This window comes from Prionailurus viverrinus, chromosome B2 (assembly GCF_022837055.1).
Source record: "Prionailurus viverrinus isolate Anna chromosome B2, UM_Priviv_1.0, whole genome shotgun sequence".
Taxonomy (NCBI): domain Eukaryota; kingdom Metazoa; phylum Chordata; class Mammalia; order Carnivora; family Felidae; genus Prionailurus; species Prionailurus viverrinus.
The window spans coordinates 71,179,765-71,202,628 of NC_062565.1; the positions used below are offsets into that span (position 1 = coordinate 71,179,765).

The 22,864-nt window shown below is 33.8% G+C and overlaps 1 protein-coding gene and 1 long non-coding RNA gene across 8 annotated transcripts in view; one reads left to right on the forward strand and one right to left on the reverse strand.

Moving 5' to 3' along the window:
- Positions 1–22,864, reverse strand: part of PHIP (pleckstrin homology domain interacting protein) — a 140,623-nt gene that overhangs the window by 55,385 nt on the left and 62,374 nt on the right. For 4 of the 5 annotated variants that reach the window (XM_047857915.1, XM_047857913.1, XM_047857916.1 and 1 more), the window contains 5 exons: positions 13,476–13,604; positions 12,100–12,325; positions 8,376–8,513; positions 7,532–7,715; positions 2,299–2,416 (listed from right to left, as the gene is read on the reverse strand). In XM_047857915.1, coding sequence (XP_047713871.1) covers positions 2,299–2,416; positions 7,532–7,715; positions 8,376–8,513; positions 12,100–12,325; positions 13,476–13,604 — 795 coding nt within the window. The remainder of the gene's footprint in view (positions 1–2,298; positions 2,417–7,531; positions 7,716–8,375; positions 8,514–12,099; positions 12,326–13,475; positions 13,605–22,864) is intronic. The other variant, XM_047857914.1, reaches the window with a different exon arrangement.
- The window catches only part of LOC125165269 (uncharacterized), a 47,492-nt gene that overhangs the window by 7,229 nt on the left and 17,399 nt on the right, over positions 1–22,864 (forward strand). For 2 of the 3 annotated variants that reach the window (XR_007152042.1, XR_007152043.1), the window contains exon 2: positions 14,160–14,466. This is a non-coding gene — a long non-coding RNA (uncharacterized LOC125165269). Of the gene's footprint in view, positions 1–12,147; positions 12,230–14,159; positions 14,467–22,864 lie in introns of those variants that run through there. The other variant, XR_007152044.1, reaches the window with a different exon arrangement.

Here is a 22,864-nt window from a genome sequence, read left to right on the forward strand (position 1 = left end):
TGTTCTTTCATCCAACTCCACTCTCCAGTTCTTTCTCCGCAACCACTCTTGTCACTAGAACACTGCCTTGCACTTCAGCCCTACTCTTGTCCAAATGGTTACTAGCAATAGCCATGTGAAATAAAAGACATTTTCACATACAAGGACACAAGATTCACTCCACCTGGAATCTCTCTAAAAGGATTATTGAAGGGTTTTGTAATTTTCTAGGAATTCTGGGAAATTCAAAAGGGTATAAAAAGGAAATAGTGGTCAACTAAAATCATAATTGTAATGCATGAGGAATGTAATGTACCCTACTTATTTCATCTAACATTTTCACCTACAATTCAAATTCATTTAAAAATTTGCGGACCAGTGGACCAGGACCACTGACTAAGGCTTTTATCAGAGCAAAATATAGTTTCTATTTAAGCCAAGTAATTTTTTAGGATGAAACCTACTGCTAAAAATCCTTTTACTATTATTGCTTTCTAAACAGTTTCTTGTATTAATTTATACTTCCTACCTGCATACTAAGTACCTTTTATTATTGGAAGAAAAAAACATTGCCAACTCTGAGATGAAAGATGGCCATCTCATAATTTATACACCTGTAGGTATGGTTTCAAACCCTTATTTTGATAAAATCTGAGAAAAAACTAGGCCATAAACCTTACTATCATACTTCTTTTTTCACTTAAAAATACATCATAAACATTTCTCTAAGGCACCAGAGTTCTAACTCATTTTGTTAAAAAGCTGTATAATATTCCATGGATACATAATGACAGCCTACCTCACCTCTCTTCCACCAGTGGACACTAAAGTCATTCTAGTTGTTCCCATCAGAGAAACTATAAATATCTGAGCGCACAGACACACATATACACGTACATACATGTACATCAGTAGTTTTCTATTAAAAAAAAACCCCATCTTCAAAAATTTTTTTAATGTTTATTTTTGAGAGAGCAAGCAACAGAGCACAAGTTGGGGAGGGGCAGAGAGAGTGGGAGACACAGATTTGAAGCAGGCTCCAGTCTCCAAGCTGTGAGCACAGAGCCTGACGTAGGGCTTGAACTCACGAAACATGATAATGACCTGAGCTGAACTCGGGACGCTTAACCGACTAAGCCACCCAGGTGCCTCCCACAAAAACCGCTCTTTAAAGTAATCCAAATACCACTGGATTAAAAGCAAGCATGTTCTTTTAACAGATATTACCATATCTCATCCAAAAAGGTGCTAGCCATACAAACTCTCACCATCATTACATGAGTTTATATCTCCACATCCTTGGATTCTGAACAAAGGATCCAGAAAAGGGTGTGCTGTTTAGCCACCACGAAAACCACCAACAACCAACCAACCAAAAAGACTCCCAGAAAACAAAAGATTACCTCAGATTACACTAACATGAACCTTTGTGAGGTCCTACGGATTCCAGAGTATGATACCCCTAAATAAAGGAAAATATACAATAGCAAAGGACCACCTGAGTCCTTTAAAAACAAGAGTCACAAAATAAAAAAAAAAGAGAGTTCTTGTAAGCAAGACTAATATACAATAGTTTTAAGGAACTCAAATAGAAAGAGGAAAGAGGACAAAGCAGGGTAAAGAAATCAGTGATTTTTTGTTTAGATGGTGACTTCTAAGAGAAAAGAAGCACCATAGTTTACTTCCATTTTGCACTCTAAGGCTCTGAACCTTCTAAGCGAAGATGGTTTGAAAAAGAGAAAGAATGGAAAAATAGGTCATTGTGATTCTTTGACATTCAAGAAGATAAGTACACATCTTTCTCAGATTAGGGCATGACTAAGAAAGAGAAACCTACCAGATCCAAAAGCTTTTCCAGAGTAGGAAGACAGAGAAACCAACAAAGCAAACTCATAGAAACAATTTTTTTTTAATAGAGATAATAAGAACTATTATTTATAGTAGCATAACTGACTTACCTAGAACAGGTACAAAACAAAAAAATGGATAGGACAAAACAAAACTAAAAAACTTTTAAGTGTGCAATCAATGGCAGAACTGAAAGGATCTTGCTTATTAGACTTACAATACAATTTATTACATTTAATGGGCAAGTAATAATTGGCATTTGGGGAAAAGGTATGCTTGAAGGCAGTAAAATAAAAAAATAAAGTGATAACTGATCATCCAAAGAGATAATCAAGAATTAACTATATAAACTTTATTTCATTAATGACATAGTCTTTTAAAAATGTTAACATTTTTAATTACCAAAGGGCCTTAAAATATTCATTATACTTATGAAGCAAAATATTAAACATCAAAGTAATTATTATTTACCTTTGCAACAGTGGGTATTTTATTTTCTTTTGGAACAGCGAAGTGTTTTCTTTTCTCTTCTGACCTGTAAGTTTTTATTTCTTCTTCTCCCTTTGCAGTTCTCCATTCTTCCTGCCTACTGAAAGAGAATTGTAAGTCACATGTTAATCTAGAATTATTATAAATGATTTCTGAAAGGTATGTTCAGTGTCAGAGAAGGAATGCTACTCCTGATGTTTTCTTTTCAGGCAGAGGATATGATAACCATTTCTAAGTTTAAATGCATAGGCTATGAGCTCTGGACATTTGGCATTAAATGACTGGAATACTGGAAAGACAGATGGTCTACTTGAACTTGATACTACTGTTTCTGCTTATGGTCCCTAGCAAATCAAGTACTCAGTCCTGGGAACATGGTTACTCCTAAGGTAACTACTCCAAGGGTTAGAAATTGTATTTTTTAACATTATGTCAGTGTAGGGCTGTGATGATCTTTGGGCTGTGATGATCTCTTGTGCCCATGGATAGCTAGAATCTTAAAAAAAGAATTAGGAGAAAACCTTGCGGGTGAACTAATATAACTTCTAATGCCCTGAAAGAACTATGTCCTCTCCAATGAAAAGTAGGTATAGCTTCAGCTACTGAAAAAACTTCAACTCATTCCAGGCATCAAGCTGAAAGTGAGCAACAGAAAAAAAGATGAAGAACATTAATTGTGAACTTTAATTTCATGGAACCTCGCTTACAATTGCAAGAGAATTTTATTTTTTAATTCCTTACACCTTTAAAGTTTTTGACCTGCAGGGCTATTTAATATTTGAACTTTAATTTTTCCCTGGAGATTTCAGTTGGAAGGGAGTTAATATTCAAACTTGGAATAGCTCTATACTGTGGATATTTTATTACTAGAGTATATGAATGTTGTCATTTTACTTAACTGAAGAATCTCTAATGCAGCTGGTCATAATTCTAAATGGAAAATAGAGTAAATTTAAATCTTGTAAAAAGAACGGGCTTGATTTAATTTTTTGTTTGATCTTGATTTCTTATTTATTTTTTTAGTTTATTCATTTTGAGAGAGAGAGAGCAAGCAAGCAAGCGTGCACACAAGCACATGCCCAAGTTTGGGGAGAGGAAGAGAGAATCCCAGGAAGGCTCTGCACTTTCAGCACAGAGCCTGAAGCACAGCCCAAACCCACGAACCATGAGGTCATGACCCTAGCCAAAGTCAGATGTTTAACCGACTGAGCCACCCAGGAGCCCCATTATTTATTCTTTTTAAATTAAATTTATTGGAATAACCATAGAATCACATATAGTTTTAAGAAATAATACAGAAATTCCTTGTCTCCTTTACCCAGTTTTCCCCAATAGTAGTATTTTGCAAAACTATAATATGCTATCACAACTTGGATGTTGACATTGATACAACATATTAGTACTATTCAGAATTCCCCAGTTTTTCTTCTACTCATGTGTGTATGTGTATTTAGTTCTATTCCAGTTTATCAATGTGCAAGTTTGTGTATCCATTACCCCAGTCAAGATACAGAACATTTCCATCACTACAAAGATCCCTTGTGGTATACTTTTAATTATCATGCCCACACCTTTGTATTCCCTCTCAGCACCTCCTCTCCACAAAGTCTAGGACCACTAATCAGTTATCCACCTCTATACTTCTGTCATTTTAAGAACAGTCCATAAATAATAAAGTGTGTAGCCTTTTGAGGCTGATTTCCCACTCAGCATTATTTCTTCAAGATTCATTCAATTTGTTTATCAATAAGTCATTCCTTTTTATTGCAGAGTAGTGTTCCACAGTGTGGATATAGCTAATATGTTTAACCATGCACTCACTAAACGACATCTGGATTGTTTATAGGTTTTGGCTATTACAAATAAAGTTGCTATACACTTGGGTACAGGTTTTTGTGTGAACACAAGTTATCATTTCTTTGGGATAAATGCCCAAGATGCAATTACTGGATAATATGGTAGTTACACATTTAGATTTCTTTAAAAAGTGCCAAACTGCTTTCCAGAGTGGCTGTAATATTTTACATTCCCACCTGTAATGCATGAATAATCCAGTTTCTCCACACTCTCCTTAGCACTCAGTGCTATTATTACATTTTAGCCATTCTGATGGGTATACAGAGATTATTTCCTTGTGTTTTTAATTTGCATCTTGCTAATGGCTACTGTCAAGTATCTTTTTATATGCTTACTTGCCACTTGTATATCCTTTGATAAAATGTTCTTGTCTACTGCCCATTTTCTGACTGGATTGTTTTATTCACTGCTGAGTTTTGAGAGTTCTTTATATACTACAGACAATACTCTGTTAGAATCCAATCAGTGCATTTGCATTTAATTTTAATTAACGTAATAGGTCTAACCCACTTAAGAGCCTTCTAGGAGCAAACTGTAAACTACCTACCAGGGGGGAATATCCCAGGAAAATTCTCAAAGTGAGAGTACTAAGTATTGGGGGAAAAGCTCCAGGAAGTCATTGGTCACAGCCTTGCTTGACCATCAGCTCAATGGTTAAGCACAATGTAAAAAGGATAAAAAGACAACATATGAAGAGAAATAAATCTTCCCCATTCCTCTGGTTTCTTCCCAATCTTGGGCTCTTATTTGCAATGTATACATTCTGTTCTGCATTTTAAATAATCAAACCTGCTTGCCTCACATGGGGTGAAATACTGTGATCCAGTGCTACTGGTGTTTAGGGTTCAGGACTAGGAACACACTTTCATGCAGATAAAACCCTCATCCTCCACAGTTGTAGCAATAATAAAGAGTAACATTCGGATTTCATATCCCATTCTTTTTTGTTTTCAGTTACTATAGAACTATTGTTAAAAAGATGTGTGTTACTTATACCCCCTTCAAACCTTAACATTAGAATTAAAAGGTGGACAAAAATCCAACTAAAAATATACCATGAGGGGCGCCTGGGTGGCTCAGTTGGTTGAGCGTCTGACTTCAGTTCAGGTCATGATCTCATGGTCTGTGAGTTCGAGCCTCGCGTCAGGCTCTGTTCTGACAGCTCAGAGCCTGGAGCCTGCTTTGGATTCTGCGTTTCCCTCTCTCTCTGACCCTCCCCCCGTTCATGCTCTGTCTCTATCTCAAAAATAAATAAACATGAAAAAAAAAAATATATATATATATACACACCATGAGAGTTAATTTTTTATTAACATCTGGGTAGACTTGTCATCAAGTAACGTTGTTGTTCAAATTTATACTTTATTTCTATAATTAATCTTAAATCCTGACACAAATTTCAAGTATTGTCCAATCAAGAAGCATAATCTATATAAACATTCAGGTTAAAAGGGTTTTAAATTTTATTTATTTCTTTATTTATTACTGAAGTTTATTTACTTGAGAGACAGACAGAAAAAGACTGTGCACGAGAAGGGGAGGGGCAGAGAGAAAAGGGAGGGACAGAGAATCCCAAGCAGGCCCCATGCTGCCAGTGCAGAGCCTGATACAATGCAGGGCTCAACCTCAGGAACTGCAAGATCATGATCTGAGCCGAAATCAAGAGTTGGACGCTTAACCGACTGAGCCACCCAGGCACCCTTAAAAGTGTTTTTAGGGGCGCCTGGGTGCCGCAGTCGGTTAGGCGTCCGACTTCAGCCAGGTCACGATCTCGCGGTCCGTGAGTTCCAGCCCCGCGTCGGGCTCTGGGCTGATGGCTCAGAGCCTGGAGCCTGCTTCCGATTCTGTGTCTCCCTCTCTCTCTGCCCCTCCCCCGTTCATGCTCTGTCTCTCTCTGTCCCAAAAATAAATAAACGTTGAAAAAAAAAATTTAAAAAAAAAAGTGTTTTTAAATTGTATCATTACTATCTTTTGAGTTCAAGTCCGCTTATGCATGGATTTTTGTTTTTAGAAGATTAAACAAATGTTTTTTTTTTAATGTTTATTTGTTTTTGAGAGAAAGAGACAGAGCATGAGTGGGGAAGGGACAAACAAAGAGGGAGACAAAGAATCTGAAACAGGCTCCAGGTTCTGAACTGTCAGCACAGAGCGCGGCATGGGCTCGAAGTTGGGAACAGCAAGATCATGACTTAGGCTGAAGTCAGATGCTCAACCAACTGAGTCACCAGGTACTCCACATGTGGATTTTTTGCAGTAAAGTAGTATAAGTGCATTTTCTCTTCCTTTTGATTTTCTTAACATTTTCTTTTCCCTAGCTTACTTCATTATAAGAATACCACACATAATACATATAATACACAAAACATGTGTTAGCTAACTGTTGGTGTTGAGTTTCTGGGTAGTCAAAAGTTATATGCAAATTTAGTCGTACAGGGGTCAGCATCCCCAACTCCCATGTTGTTCCAGCGTCAACTTTAAGTTAGTACTAGCTGGGTTCATATGGACCACATTCATGAATAATGCATTAGTAAATCAAAAGAAATCAAAAGCAAATGGATATAAAGTTCTTTCATAACATGGACCTTCAGAACAGAATTATATCAAATCAAAATTTATATATGTGTACATCCAAATATAAAAAATAATCATTAAGGAACCATTTTGATATATAAAAAATGATTATATAATGTATTACCAATAAATACCACGCATTTCACTATATTTATAATTCCACTATAATTATTTCATTATAATTTCACTATAATTACCTATATATGGTGTGCAGAGCAAAATCCATAAAAAATAACTTCATGAAATATATGTTTTAAAATATAGTTAAACAAGATAAACTAAGATTTAAATATGCTGCTCACCTTAACCGCCCCCCCCCCCCCACATCTTTCACATGAATCATTTGCATGAATCATTCTAGAAAAGGACATAATTGAAACTTAACTTTCCTTCAGAGTCATGGCTAGTTTATTTATTTATTTTTTTTTTATTTAAAAAAAATTTTTTTTCAACGTTTATTTATTTTTGGGACAGAGAGAGACAGAGCATGAACGGAGGAGGGGCAGAGAGAGAGGGAGACACAGAATCGGAAACAGGCTCCAGGCTCTGAGCCATCAGCCCAGAGCCTGACGCGGGGCTCGAACTCACAAACCGTGAGATCGTGACCTGGCTGAAGTCGGACGCCCAACCGACTGCGCCACCCAGGCGCCCCAGTCATGGCTAGTTTAAAACACTAGCTCTTCAGATAAATTTAAAATAAATTAGAAATTTGAAAAGGTACTTTGAAGGCTATAATTCAAAATGAACATAAATAACTGCGGTACATAAACTTCACAACCCCCCTTACCTGGCTACACCGGCTGATAGCTCAGGTACCACAACCCTTCGACTCCAAGCTACCAGATCCCGCTCTGTGGCTATTTCACTTCTTGGTGCATTGCTGTGCATCTGCCGTACACCTTCAATTTGTCCACTACGTCTTAGTCCTACATTTGGTGGTGAATGAACCTCTGAGGTAGAACTTACAGAGCCTAAGTGAAAAAATTAATATAGTAAGTTCTAGTTAGAAACATAAGCTTATAACAGAAAAAACAAAATCTATACTATCTTCCACATGAAACTTCATATTAAGGCAAACAAACTACCAAATCAGGAATCAGACCACAGGCAAAAGTTTAATGAAAACAAAACAGTTACTCAGTTAATTAAATAAGCTAATGAATCATAACTACTAACTGACTGTAAACATGTAAAATCATTAATTTTTAAAATATGCTTTGTACTCTGGGAAACCTATGTAAGAAGCAAAAACAGATAAACCCAAAATATTTATGGTTCATAAATTTGCTTTAACTTTTCTCTTAAAATAATATATTACAGAAGGGTGATGAGATATTTTAGAATGTGGCAGGTATTTCATACATTATTGAATACATTTATTTTTTAGGTTTTTCTAGGTTCTACATGTTTACTATGGGAAATTTGAAGAATATATCTATTTAAAGACTCATTATCTACAGTTTGAAACCTTATGAGGATTTTCTTAGCTATTATGTGTTTTTAAAAACATGATCATTCTGGCAGCCAAATATTTCATTTTATGGATGTGCCATGAATTTGTTTCATCGCCTCTTTACTGTTTAAACTATTACAATTTTTAAAATATTTTACTTAAAGCAATCACTGCTTACCTCTATTTAAACGGCTGGTATTACTGATACCTGCTTCACTAGAACGTCTCAGGTCTTGCTCCTGTTGTAGTCTTTGAATCATGCTGTCCAGTGGGCTGATCTCCTGGTTTGCTTGCTGACTTAAAACTTGATTCAGTCCTATTTAATACCACATAAAATGCTAAGGACACTTTAGTCCACTAGTCAAACCATTTTACTAATTGAGTTCACTTTGAGTCCTGAATTAAATATAAATTTTGCTTGAGTAAGAGACTTAAAATGATTAATTTGAAATAATGGCAGTAAAATGCGTGCACACACACACACCCCAGGAACATGACAACGCAAACCTAATTTGCTACAAATAACAGTGACATGGATAACTTACTGTTTACCATGATTCAAGCACTCATATAATCCTCACAATAATTCAGTAAGATATGTATTATTAACTCCACTTACAGATGAGAAAACCAAAATAATTACTCAAAGTCACATATCTGGTAAATGGCAAAAGTAGGATTTCATCTTAGACCAGTTTCTTTTAAGAAAGGCAAATCTCATTACCCAACTTTCTCAAAAAAACTTTACTGCTTCATTTATTCACCAAATCCTTGAGTGTCTATTATGTGTTTGGAACTATACCAAAGAAGTGAGGATGCAGTGGTGAGTAGAATTCAAGGTCCTTGCCTTTAAGCAGCTAACATCCTAATGGAAAAGTTGGAACAATAAATCCATATAAAAAATGCAGACTGAAAAATGTTAAAGATGATAATGAGAAAAAGAAAATGGGGAAGAGAGATGGGAACTACTTATGGTGAATCAGAAAAGTCAAAGAAGCCCTCTTTGAGAAGGCAGCATTTGAGCTAAGACTTGAAGAAAAAGAATTAGTCGTCCAGGTGAAGAGCAAGAAAATGAACACTCCAGACAAAGTAAGAATTGGAACAAAGCCTCAGGTAGGTAGGAACTTGGTGTGTTTTAACCCACCATAATTTTCCAGCATCAACTTTCACCTGTATCTGTCATATGGGACTACTTGACTCTTCTGCTCTCCTAACAGGATAAACACCTTTATGCTTTGGAGATTTTAACCACAATACTCCCAGTTCAAGTATAAATCTGAAAAACACTAACTTATCCTTCAAGCACCAACTGAAATGGCAACTCCATGATACTTCCTCTGTGAAATCTTTCCAGACTACCCCTGAAACACTTAGCTGCTATCCTCTTTCATTTCCTCAAGCCCAATATAAAAAGGAAGCCCACTAGATAGTTCCTCAAAAGCATGGATTGCTTTATTTACCTTAATATTTTAATTTTAAATAGGGATATAAGAATGTTCAATCCTGCTGAATAGATAAAAAATGTGTATTGAGATACATGAAAACATTGCCATGAGAAAAAAGGAGCAATTAGTATTGGGTGTGTGGGTATATAAGAGATGGATTTCTAGAGTGGGCTGGGAACAGAAGATACAAAGGACATTCTGAAATGAAGAATTAGTAGTAAGGAAGGTATAAGGAAAGGGAAAATTACATGTATTAATAAGCACACAATGTTATTTCATTTTATGAGAGAAGTAAAATTCAATGGGATAAAATGAACTTGCCCAAAGTCACAGAGCTACAAAGTGGTAAAAGTAGAGGTAAAAGCTAAAATGCCTGTGGATGTTCCTTTCCTGTTAGGCTGCTGGGTAGTGTCTCATGTCTGAACATCAGTGACTAATCTGATAGCTCAAGTTATAACTGAAGCAGCATATTTAAAAAGTGCACTGCTCAAATACAAATTTAACAGTGTAAATATAAACTGCACTGAAGCCAACTTATTATCATAACAGCCATCTATTTTTACCTAATTCTAAGGGATTTCCACAATAAATTTTATTGCAGATTTAGATTTACAAATAAAAATATAGTTACAAATGATGCTAAAAATATTTTCCTTCTGTCCTATATTACACTAGGTTAAGTCTAAAATAATGGAAAAAAAATGAAGTTTACCTTGAATTTTGTGACCTAGAACACTTAATCCTATGACTCACGTTGAAGCCATAATTATTGCTATGGGTTCTCTTGTGGTCCTGTACTAATAACTGGTGTCTAACTTACTGTCAAGAACAGGAACACTCTTTTACTGTAAGGGCAGCTTAGTATGGAAGAAAGAATGAACTAAAAGTCAGAGCTGGATTTAAAGTCCCGGTGGTTCCATATACTTAACTTAAATAAGACATGTTACTAAATTTTCATTTTCTCAACTTTTAGAATAAGGATGCCATATATATATATATATATATACACATATATATAAGGATGCCATATATATATATATATATATACACACATATATACATACATATATACATATATATGATATTATTTATGAAAGTCCAATACAAACTGTTCAATGGAAGAAAAAAGTGATAACCATGATAATCATGTTGCACTGATATTTTAATATTTCTCTGTGCCTGAAATCCCAGCCTAGGTACCTATTTTGAGACCTGGGCAAGATTTGATTCTTGCCAGTTCCCCTCCAAGAGACTGAAGACATTTATCTTAATTTCAGTCCCATGATCAAGACTTCTTTAATAATTGAGACTTCTCTAATTTGAATACTTGCCTAGATTTCTCAAATACTACCTGTTCTTAGATTCTTTGAGTTTGTGCTATGTCCATGTATGAGACATTTTAGTTTCACATATTTCAGACATTCAGGCCTGCTGGATTGTACTACTCACTGCAAGTAGCAGCAGGGACTATTCTTCTAATGCTTCTCCTCACCTTCCATCCTTAGTGGGCATATCTACTTTAAAGAGTAGCCCTTCCTATCCAATATGTTCACCTTCATTGCAATTTCATGCCCAATCCTTAATGGAAAATAAGAGATCCGCTCTCTGTAATACAGTGAGATGGGTTTTTTGATGCAGCCTTAATAGAATCTAAATCCATTGTTTCAAAGTTACTCAGTATATATTACATCCCATATGTGTCCTTTACATCTACTTAGAACTTTTGTCCATTATGCTAGCGTTCAGAACTTAAAATATTTTCATAAGCATTTTTCTAATCTAAAATATAACAGATTCATATATTAGAAAATTGGTTTAATCTTCTTTATAGGGTCTCTCCATTACTTTCACTTCATTAATTATTCCCACATTTTTTGTCAAAAGGAAAGGTCTGCAGACTTTGTTTCCATTTCAACTTCCTTTCAATTCTTCAACTAATTTTACTTTTACTCTCCATTACTTCACTAATAAGATCTCAACACTTTTGTCCCTAACTTACTTAAAATTGTTAAAAGTTGATCACTTCTTAAAATAATCTTTGATATGAACAGGCTATCTAGTCTTAATCTTTCACCTCATACTATTATTCCCTTCAAGAACATGTATCACAAGTTTTAACTATTTGTTTACAACTGTGTTTATGAATTTTATTCCAGGAGAACAAGGATTGTGTCTGTTTAATTCACTACTGCAAACCAGTTTAGAGGTGTTACAGAGAAGATTCTCAATATATGCTGTTGAATAAATAAATAAATGACCAAGATTATTGCTCTCCAATGTTCCTTAGTTATCTTGTAGTACATACTTAAGCATTATTCAAAAGACTTAAGAGAAATTTTTAAAAATCACTTTACTTCTCATTTGTTCAAAATAGTAACAAAATTTTACCCAATTAGCAGTTTTACAGGACATCAGTAGAAACGGAAAATTTGGCAGTCTATGAAAATGAGCATTTACCTGAGGAAGTTACTCCCATTTGAGGGATGAGTTGCTCCTCCCTACAATTTTCACGACCAGGAACTAATCTCTGATATCTTGATGGATGAGGGTTACCATCAACATCAACCAAAAAAGGAGGAGGCATGAGGTGAGGTGCTTGCTGAGTCTGTTCATCTAATACAAAGTTGTTGGCATCACGAATAAGGGGCCGATAATCACTATGAAAGAACATCTGATCTGCTATCTGTAAAAAGAAAAGACCCATAAAAGACAAGGAAAACAAAAATTTATCATTGATAAATTTCTAATGGAAGGCAATGTTTTCATGTAAATCATGGTATTAAGGAACAATATAAAAGAATATTCTTGAGTTAATGGTAAAGAAATCTTTACTATATTTTTACATTAAATTTTATGATCAGAAAAGCAGCTGCTCTCAATTTTCTCTGGAACAAGGAAAAGGCTGTATACATAAAACACTAACATAATTAAAGTTGTGTAATTTCAAATTAAATGGTAAAATAAAATCTAGGTATAAATCATTCAGGGGTACTATTACTTTCATAGAGCTACCACGCATTATCTTATTTTAACAGTAATTGTTTTAGCATTTTGCAAGAGGAAATCACTCAATGAATATATTCCTTGAATTAAACTCTAATGCAATCACTTATACAATTTAAGAAAACTCTTAAGTATACTGTACATGTGACTTATATTAACCTAAAAATCAACATGACAAGATTTTCCAAGAGTTAATAAGCATTTTCGCTAAAGAATTTTTTTTTTAAATTAACACAAAATTATTAACATGAACTCATGCCTGACACATCTGTAACTTCACAATTTTATTGATTTGGTATTTCTTAAACTATGACCTATTCAACTTTAAGTCTTTTAATCAATGAACTTAAATAGGCTCTTTAGTATTTAAAAATATTAGCTACATCAGTGGGTCATACATTTTTGGGAATCATATAAAAGCTACAGATTTTTACCCCAGGTAAATAAATGTATTTTATCCATATAGATAAAACATTTTACATAATTTCAGAGTCTCTCTATGGACAACCTCGCTCATGCTCAGCTTTAGAATTACAAGCTAGATTGCTCTAGCAACCTAAGTAAAAAGTTATTCTTTCTGAAATATAGACGACTGAATAAAATATTATCTAATGTCTATTACAGAGAAGAGGAATTTAACAACTGCTATGTTCACTGAAACTTAAGTCTCTAGAATACTTAAAATATGATTCTTAAAGCATAAATGATGCTTACCCACCCCTGAAGAAGAAATACAACCCCTAAGCATCCACAGATTAAAAAAAAAAACAAAAACAAAGAGAAGAAGAAGAAAAAGAATCATCATCATCATCATCATCATCATACTCTACCTTGTCATATTTGCTACTGGAGCCAAAACCAAAAATTAGAAGATGTCCATGAGAGTCTGTGCATGCAAAATGCTGACCATCAGGAGAGCATTTGCAGTCAAATACTGCACCATGTCCTTGGCCTTCAATCTGAAATATATTTAACCAACAATCAGAAAGGTACCATTAAAATAAAAACACTGGTCATTACTGTTACTAAAATTTTATGGCAAAAGATATGTAAAAGTATACATCCCAATGAAGTGAAGATTAAGTATAACACAGTACAGTAACAAAATTTGTGAATATTCATGAAAAGTGCCAGATTAATAGCCTTGAAAAACAAAGTGTTTTCTTTATGCACACACAGACCAGACACAATTCAGGAAATAAAACATCAATCTCCCCCACCCATAGAATTCTGCTTCATGTCTTTAAGCCACATTTAAAATGTAATTGCACCTTGCATTCCATCTTATCTGCATTTAATCAAGCCCTTTCAGCAAAGGCTGACAATGTGTAGTAACTGTAGCGATTTTTTCTTAACTCTTGGAAGTAGTAGCCAGAGATTATTGTTCACAAGACACTAAATTTTTTCCTTTTGGTAATAAATTCCCTTGATGGTCTGACTCATCTTTTAAATGGTGAATTTCAAAGGTTAAAGAAAAGGTTTTTTTTACCTGATAATTGTTTTCTGTTTTCCAGTTCCATTAATCCAGAACGAATGGGTTTCTCCCTGCAACCTGTCAATCAAACAGAGGTGGCCAATCACCACTCTGAATTTTTTTTGCTCTCAGTGCTTCTTCAGACTATGTTCCAGTTGAAAACTTCTTTAGCAGTGTTCTGAAAGAGGTAAAAGTTCTACCCTATCTAAAGCACATCTAGGGACTGAATTTCAGAAAACAACTAAAATAGGGAGTCGACTCCCTAACAAATAACAACTAAGGATGATTTTCAACAAATGCGATTGGATTTCTGGATTAGCAGAATCGGAACACACACACATTATCAGGTAAGAAATACCTCCTCTCTGTTCCGGTATCCACTGATCTAGAACAACTGAATTGTACTAGTACTATCCCAATATTCCAGGAAATGCTTAGAGAAGAGAGAAATGGTAATTTTCTTTCTTTAGTGTTAAAAATATGGCATAGGGATGGATGTGTAGTTCACCAAAAATGGAAGTGAAATTAAAATTCAGAAGAAAAGTTAATTTCTCAAGGAAAGTTTGCATTGTGGTCAAAAGAGAAACTATCACTCTAAAAGAAAGGGCTCTGCCTAAGAAGTTAACATAATATCACAAATGGGACTGACTCAAAAAGAAAACTAGTTTTTCTTCAGCTTTTTGAAAAGAAGGAAAGAGACCACTGGTGTTTATTAATGTTTTGGATAGTGGTAATAATGGGAAAGAAATAAGAATTTTCTTAAAATTAATCATATGAAAATTGGTAAACTTACCTAATGACTAATACACTTAAAGATTTACCATACAAGGAAGAAAATGGTTATGAAGAAGGTTGGAGGATAAGACAGTAGAGAAAGGGAACTGATTCCAAGTCTTGCTTAAAACTATTCAAAAAGAGAAAGAATAGAATGATTTCTCCTAAGTAGCATACAAGCATTAGGAGATATACACATCTTAGTATATGCCAAAAATGAAAGACTACAAAAAAAGAAGTGTCAGGGTTCAGGTCTTTCTTTTTCAATGTTTTCTGACCAAATAAAAAGTTACACAAACTATTATAAGCAAGTAACCACTTGAAAAAGTTTACCTCTAGACAGAATTTCATATAAAAAATTCAAGACAATTCAAATTGCCTTGGCAATTGTTAGATGTTTTATCTCAGTTCATTCCAAATTTCACAAAAAATGAAAGTGAAAACAAAAAAGCAACTACTTTATAAATCTACTCTATTATAATAAATGCTCCCCAAAATGTAACACCATTATTTTAAGTCTAAGTTTACAATTCTAAGTACACAGCAGAACAGAGGAAGAGATCTGAAAGAAGTCTGCTCAGCAATGACAAGGGATATTTAATAGATGTTCATAAGCATGGTATCCTTTACATGTTTAGGCAACCCTACTCTACACATTTTCTTTCCTTTTCTTTTTTTTTTTTTGTGGAGTAGGCTGTATGACAATTAATCAACCCTATTTCCATTTAATCTACCAATGTTGCCACATTTATAGTTAGTAGATCTCTAAAAGAATAATTGGGAGATGTGGAACTTATAAAATTCTAAAGAAGCAAAGAAAAAAATCAGTCCTACTGAGGGTCACTGTCTTTCCTATATAACACATGATGTTTGAATATGTCAGGACAGTACCAATTTTCTTGGTTTAAGGCATCTGTTATGACTTTCATACGGACAAAATAAAAGTATATTTCCAGAACATCAGAAAAAAGTAAAAGCACATTATCTGGCTTAACCATTATTCATTAAAGAAGGCATTGAAAGAATCTACTCATGAATCAGAAAAGGTGTCCATAACCTTATTAAAATGCCAAATTTATCTTTAGTAACTGCTCCTCAGAATATAATCATCACACAACTATAAAATGCAGACTAGGCTCTCCAGCTGATACAAAGTAGAAAAATTATTTTACTTTTCCTATATAACTACACTGTAACTGTTTTTATGCTATGATTAAGTAAGCCAACCAAAAAAGAAAGTTACGTATTTCTCTCTGAAAAATGATTTCACCTTAAATCAGGCTGAAAGTATTTCTAAGAATTCCCAAAGGGAAAAAAAAAATAATGAAGGCACTATTTGAATATTCATGTGCAACTAGAAAACAATGAAGCTTCTATTCAAAAACCAAAAGGATGAAAATATCTTCTCTATCCATATTAAAGTTATATGGGCCTATCACAAAACTAAATGTACTGACCAAGAATAAGTCAACATAAAATTTAATACAGCACGTAACTTATGCTAGTATTTGATGTATGTTGTAGAAAATTAAAAATGGAAAGGAATAATAAGAGAAGAATTTTCAAAGTAAATTTTGGATGAACTATTCCTAATAAAATCAAGCATGCTTAAGAAACATTTGGAACATATGTAAATACAGACCACATAATAAAACTCATACACATTAAATCACAATAAGGAGAGCTGAGAAAATCCAAGAGATGGTATTTACCAGTAAGTGCAAAAATTTCAAAAGAACAGGAGTTAAAATAAAAAATTTATTATGCAATTACGATACAGAAGTCATTCTGTTTTATTTTTAAAGCAAGAGATAAAAGGATTAGATGAGTTAAATTAATAATAATTCCTTTGTTAGGGAAATTCTCGTTACTGACCAAAGAATTCTTGAAATATTTCCAAGAAATGAGGAGTACTATTTAGAGGTTTACACTGAATTTAAAATAATACAAAAACTTATGAGCGAAAAGCCATGATGATGACAGAACTGTCATATTTAATGAAGAATACTAGTATCTTTTTTAAGGCAGAATACTATCCACAACTACCAATGTAATTTTTATGAAATAGAATGATGAATAATTAAAGGAAACAGAGAAATGAGGCCTAAGACCTAAGAGACTTCTCTGGTTATTGGCAAATCACTTAATCTCTCTGCGATAGAGATAATTTAAATGATCGCCAAAGTCCTACCCAGTTCTAAAATTCTAACATCTGATATTCAGGAAGACTTTTTGGAAAAATTAGACAAATCTGGAAATGAGGTATATAGTAAAAGCACTACAATGCAGACTAAAATTACAGAGTCTAAATTACATCAATCATGAAGAATATACACACAGGTGAATATGAGAAGTATGCAGTCGTGGAGAAACTCAACATAATTCAAGAATGTTAAAAATATGGGCTATCTTGGGGCGCCTGGGTGGCTCAGTCGGTTGAGTGTCCGACTTCGGCTCAGGTCATGATCTCACAGCTCCTGATTTTGAGCCCCGCATCGGGCTCTGTGCTGACAGCTCACAGCCTGGAGCCTGCTTCAGATTCTGTGTCTCCCTCTCTTTCTGCCCCTAACCCACTCACTGTCTCTGTGACTGCCTCTGTCTCTCTCAAAAATAAACATTATTTATTTTTGACTGTGCTGTCTCTGTCTCTCTCAAAAATAAACATTAAAAAAATTTTTTTTTTTAAATATGGGCTATCTTAAGCAGAATCGTCCTGTTAAGGAATTATTCCAGGTTTATGACCAGGGTCAGGTTTTTTGTTTTGTTTTGTTTTTTGCCTCATTCATTTTAAAAACTATTCCACTGCTTAGAAGGGAGCATCTTACCTAGAAATACTCCATAATTGAAATTATGAATCTTTAAACATCCTAACGATTCTGTGATACAGACTCATCCCAGGAATAAAATAGCTGGGAAACAGAACTTATGCTAAGAATTATCCTTAGAAAGTCCTTATGTATAAAGAACTTTTAGAGTTTATCTACCAGGGGAGAAATAAACTTAATTAAGAAAGTATACTAAATACTGAAGACAGACACTGTCATACATATGCCTAAAATATGCTTTGGCCACTTTAATCATTATGATGGTTACAGTGCAAACAAAAAACAGATCTTCAGGGAAATTACCCACACTGTAATAGGCTAGGTAGGTGTCATCACATTACTTTAAAGACCATGAGCAAATGAATGTTTCCTTTAATATCGAAAATTCTTTAATGTATAAACATTATTAAATATGAATTAAAGGTAACTGTTCACTGAGTGCTAAGATAATAAATTTATATAAAAAAGCAAACTGCTGTAACTATCATGATAGAACCAGTAGATACATAAAAGTGATTTTGAAGAATGAGCTCTAATTTTCATCAAAGGAACATTTCTTATCAAAATAAATAACTAATCTTCAAATTTAACAGCATTCTGCTTACCCATATTCTGATTTCACTGAGGGCTGTAATATTATTCATCAGTCTTCCTTGTAATCTGTTCTCCTCCTTAGGCCTCTGACATAATATTAGCATGGTATCTTTCTAATACACTCTTTAAAGATTATGATCTCTTCTCCATTTGCTAAATAGGACTATATTTTAAAAGTTTAGCTGTAAGCCCTCTACACTGCTCTATCTCCATGAGGTAAACAACGTTCTACATGGAAGATTTCAACATCTCTTTCCACTCCTAGCCCTTCTAAGTATTCTATATTCAATTGTTGGCTGGCCATTTCCACATAGATCTCCAACACTACATCATAATAAACATAAAGATGAGCTAAAAGAAATCAGTTTTTCTTCACATAACTCATATTTCCATTAATATCATTTTTTCAATGCAACCTGGGGTGCACTCCCAACATATTTATTAAATTTTCCAGCACTCTCCAGCCCTAATCCTTCTATCAGTCACAAAACTCCAAGTCTTATACACATTTTTCTTTCACTAATTTTCTACTACCTTAACCCCTATAAATTTTCATTATGATTTCAATGATAAAAGTAGTTATCCCCCAACCTATTCAACTTCACACCTGAAATACTACTACTGGCAATCAAACCTTTTCCCTTGTTTCTGAAGTAGAATTTATGAAAATCCCACCATGTTAACTATTCTTTTTACGCTTACAAGGTAATACGAGGCCATCAACAATCCACCTCAACTTACACTTTTCAGCTTGTCATCCACTTTTCAAAATCTATTCCAGACAACCATTCTAAATTACATCTTAACATATCTTACTTGGTTATTTATAATATTCCTTTCATTTATAAAATTAAGTATCTTTCTTAATGACTCAATTTTTATTTTTCAAGCCATAATTCCAATTCTTTTCCTCAAAAAAACTGTTTCTGAACATCCATCCTGAAGTGATCCTTACACATCTTTAGATACAACAATTCTCTTTTCTCACATGCCATGCTACCACTGCCGGCTAAAAACAAGGACAATGTCTTATTCTTCTTTGTGGTCCCCATATTTTGTGCTAATGCACAAAATACTCAAATGTTTGCTAATCAAAGTGTCTTCCATGTGTATGTTTACATACTTCCCTGTATAACTATCAAATCTCCAAAACCCTTGTGACAGTAATTCATAGACCATGTCAAAGAATTACATAAAAGTAATCCACTAAATATAATACAGTATGACAAGCTAGAGAGACAAACTCACATTCATGGCAACAAATTTTAAGATATGTTTTTGATACCAAAGATGAGAAAGAGACAGAATCTAGAGAACCGGAGAAACCTGAAAAAAAAGTGACAATAAAGTTTATACTCAGAAGATTGAAGGTAATTCCTTACCCAGGGAGGCTGAAACAAGGACTGGAAGCATCAAAGAATCCTTTTAACATAGAGTGCAGATATATGGCATCTTGTTAGATGATGATAGATAGGTAATGAAAGAGATGGAAGGATGAAAGCAAAAAAGGAAGGAGAAGAGAGAAGGAGAAAAAGAGAGAAAGATTTATCTTGAAATCTTGATTCACAAGAGAACACAATACGAGATTGCCTATTTTGAGCTTCTCTTTCTCCCTTTCCTAGATATATGCAGCTACAACTGTCTAAAACTAAATTAGAGGTCACACTGAGAACATATTGTCAGAAGTATGCATGTGCAAAAATTCTGAGTGGTGGATTGGCAGCCTCTGCTTGTTTGGAACGTTGCAAGGAGAAATATATTGTTCTGGATTAGTGGACACTGGAACATTTTTTTAAAAATCTCAAGTAAAAGAAAGGTTAATTATAAAAATAAGGAAAATTTTAATTAAATAAATAAAAATTGTTATTTGGAATTTACTCATGAAACAACAAAAGTAAAGCAAAACTCAAATTCAGTAAATTGCTGTCTAGAAAGAGACATTGTACTCTTCAATTAAAATCAAAACCAGACAAGAGGCAACAAACTACAGCTTTGAGTAACATGAGAGAAACAGAATGATATGAAAAGAGAACGTCATAGACACAGCTAGGAATAATACGGAGAAAAGGAAGGGAACAGAAAAGATAAAAGCACCAGAAACATGAGGAAAGCTACTAATGTGGGGTCTACAATCCCACTTCAAACAGCTTTTATTTACTTTCTAAGAATCAAATCAAACTAAGAAATTTGAAAGTCCCCTTTCAAATTAACTTATTGTTCATTTAAACTTGTAGTTAAAACGTAGTTATACTGTGTTAATTTAAGGGGAAAAGGGCTAAAACAACTTTATATTTAGGACCATCTATAGTTATATTAAACTCTCAAACTTGCTTACCTCTTTCAGGAAATGGGAATAGTACAAAATCCTTTAAATTCAGTTCAAGCAGTTTGCACACATTTTCAAGTTATTTCTGGGAACAATTTATCTGCCTTTTAACATTTAACTGAAGTTTCAGAGCCTTTAAACTAGAGTTTAGAACACCTCTCATTAAAACACATCTATACTAGGCTTGCTAAACAATGCCTGAATAGTTTGGAATATTCTTAAAATATACTATCTGTCTTCAACAAAATACCCAAAAATACACTTTTATCCTGAATATATATATATGATATAGGTATATAAGGTCTGTTCAACTAGAACATGAATAATTGTCACAGTTTTTAGAGGAATGTAGACAAGTAAAGCTTAAGGGCTAAAATTTATATATATTTTTAAAGAAAATAAAGTTGTCTTCTAATCGTCTCTACAATATTCTTTACTTTCATTCTCTGGTTCATTTAAAAAAAAAAAAAAGGAGGGGTGCCTGGGTGGCTAAGTCAGTTGAGCATCTGGCTCTTGATTTTGGCTCAGGTCATGATTCCAGGGTCATGGGACTGAGGTCTGTGTCAGTGTTGAGCCTGCTTAGCATTCTCTCTCTCTCTCTCTCTCTCTCTCTCTCTCTCAGCCCCTGTACCCCACTTGTGTGCTCTCTCAAATAATAATAATAATAATAATAATAATAATAATAATAAAGAAAGGTTCCAGGTTTCTTCCTCATATACTTTTCCAACAAATGCTATTGAATGTTTAAGATTATTTTATTTTTAAAGATGAGACAACGGTGGGGGGGGGGTGTTACAAGGAACATGAACTGTCTATTCTACTTCATGCTCTGTTATCTCTTTTCACTTGTCATATACTTCTTGTATGTAACAAAAGCAAACCTAACACCCACCCACCCCTAATTGCTTTTTCATTCAAATCTTCCATTAAGAGGAAAGCTAGTAGTAAAAATAAACAAGGTAACTCCATCACTTTTTCTAGACAAAAACACTAGCAGGTTAAGAATCTTTTTATTAAATTTTGAAATGAAATAAATTAGGGGGTTTTATGGGCAAATAAGTAATTAACTCTTTATCTCAATTCTTAATTTCAAACCTTGTTTACAAATTTAGGTGGTCCTAAAATAAAGTGTCAGATTTTTAAAAGTATAAGTCAAGGCTTGATACGGTGGGGGGGGGGGGGGGGGGGAAGTAATTAGAATATTTATCAGAATGACAAGTATCAGTGCAATATTAATACATCAATGCCTCATACTTTAAATTTATTAAATGTATATATAATTTTATTAAAATGTACTTACTCCATGCCAAACATAGGCATTTACAAAACTCAACTTTTCCCCCATGAAAGGCATTTTTGATGATGTAGAATTTTTGACTATGTATAAAATTTCAAAAAAAGTTTAATTTTTGTAATAGGTAAAAAGGGACAGTAAAATGCTGATTAACATGTAATAATTATTTGTTACATGATTTCAAAACTTCTTACAAAGGTATGATGAATTTCAAGTGGAAAATCAAAGTATCGTAAAAAAGAAAAACCAGTATTAAAGTATTCTCGAAATATAATTGATAAAAACCTGCATCTTAAAGAATTATATATACATTTTTTTTTCTTTTAAAGGCAGTTTACATGTCGTATTTTCTGGCTGTATATCTGTTTAATGGTGATTTTTTTCTTCATGTTGTAAAGCTTTGATTTTAAAACTCACATGAAATATTATGTAGCCCTAATAATACTTCTTCTAAACTTTTACCAGTTCTAGTCTAAACAGTGAGTATTCCACTAGAATTATTCATCCTTAAAAGAGGTCTTCCAAGGCACGCTATAAATAGTTCCTCTAGAGAGCACTAAAAAATTATTTACTAGGTCGAACTTATGATTACTGGTACAATTTAATATTAGAGTTTGAATTTGTACTTCTTCAACTTTTATGGTATTTTAGTAACTGAAAAAATGACTGACTTGCTACACAGAGCTAAATAGTTATAACTACTATAACCAAAATGCTACCTTCATGATAGTGGACAGTGAACACAAGCTTCTACTCTCCCCTCAAATTGTTTTTATTTTAATAGCAATGCTGGATGCTTTATCTTCCATCTGTCCATAGATAAAACAAACAATGAAATGAACAAAAAAGCAAAGAGCAAAAAGCAGGGAGGGCACTTAGAGAACTTATAAATGAAGAGACAGAAAAAAATCATCAAGCTAAACTTTAAGATC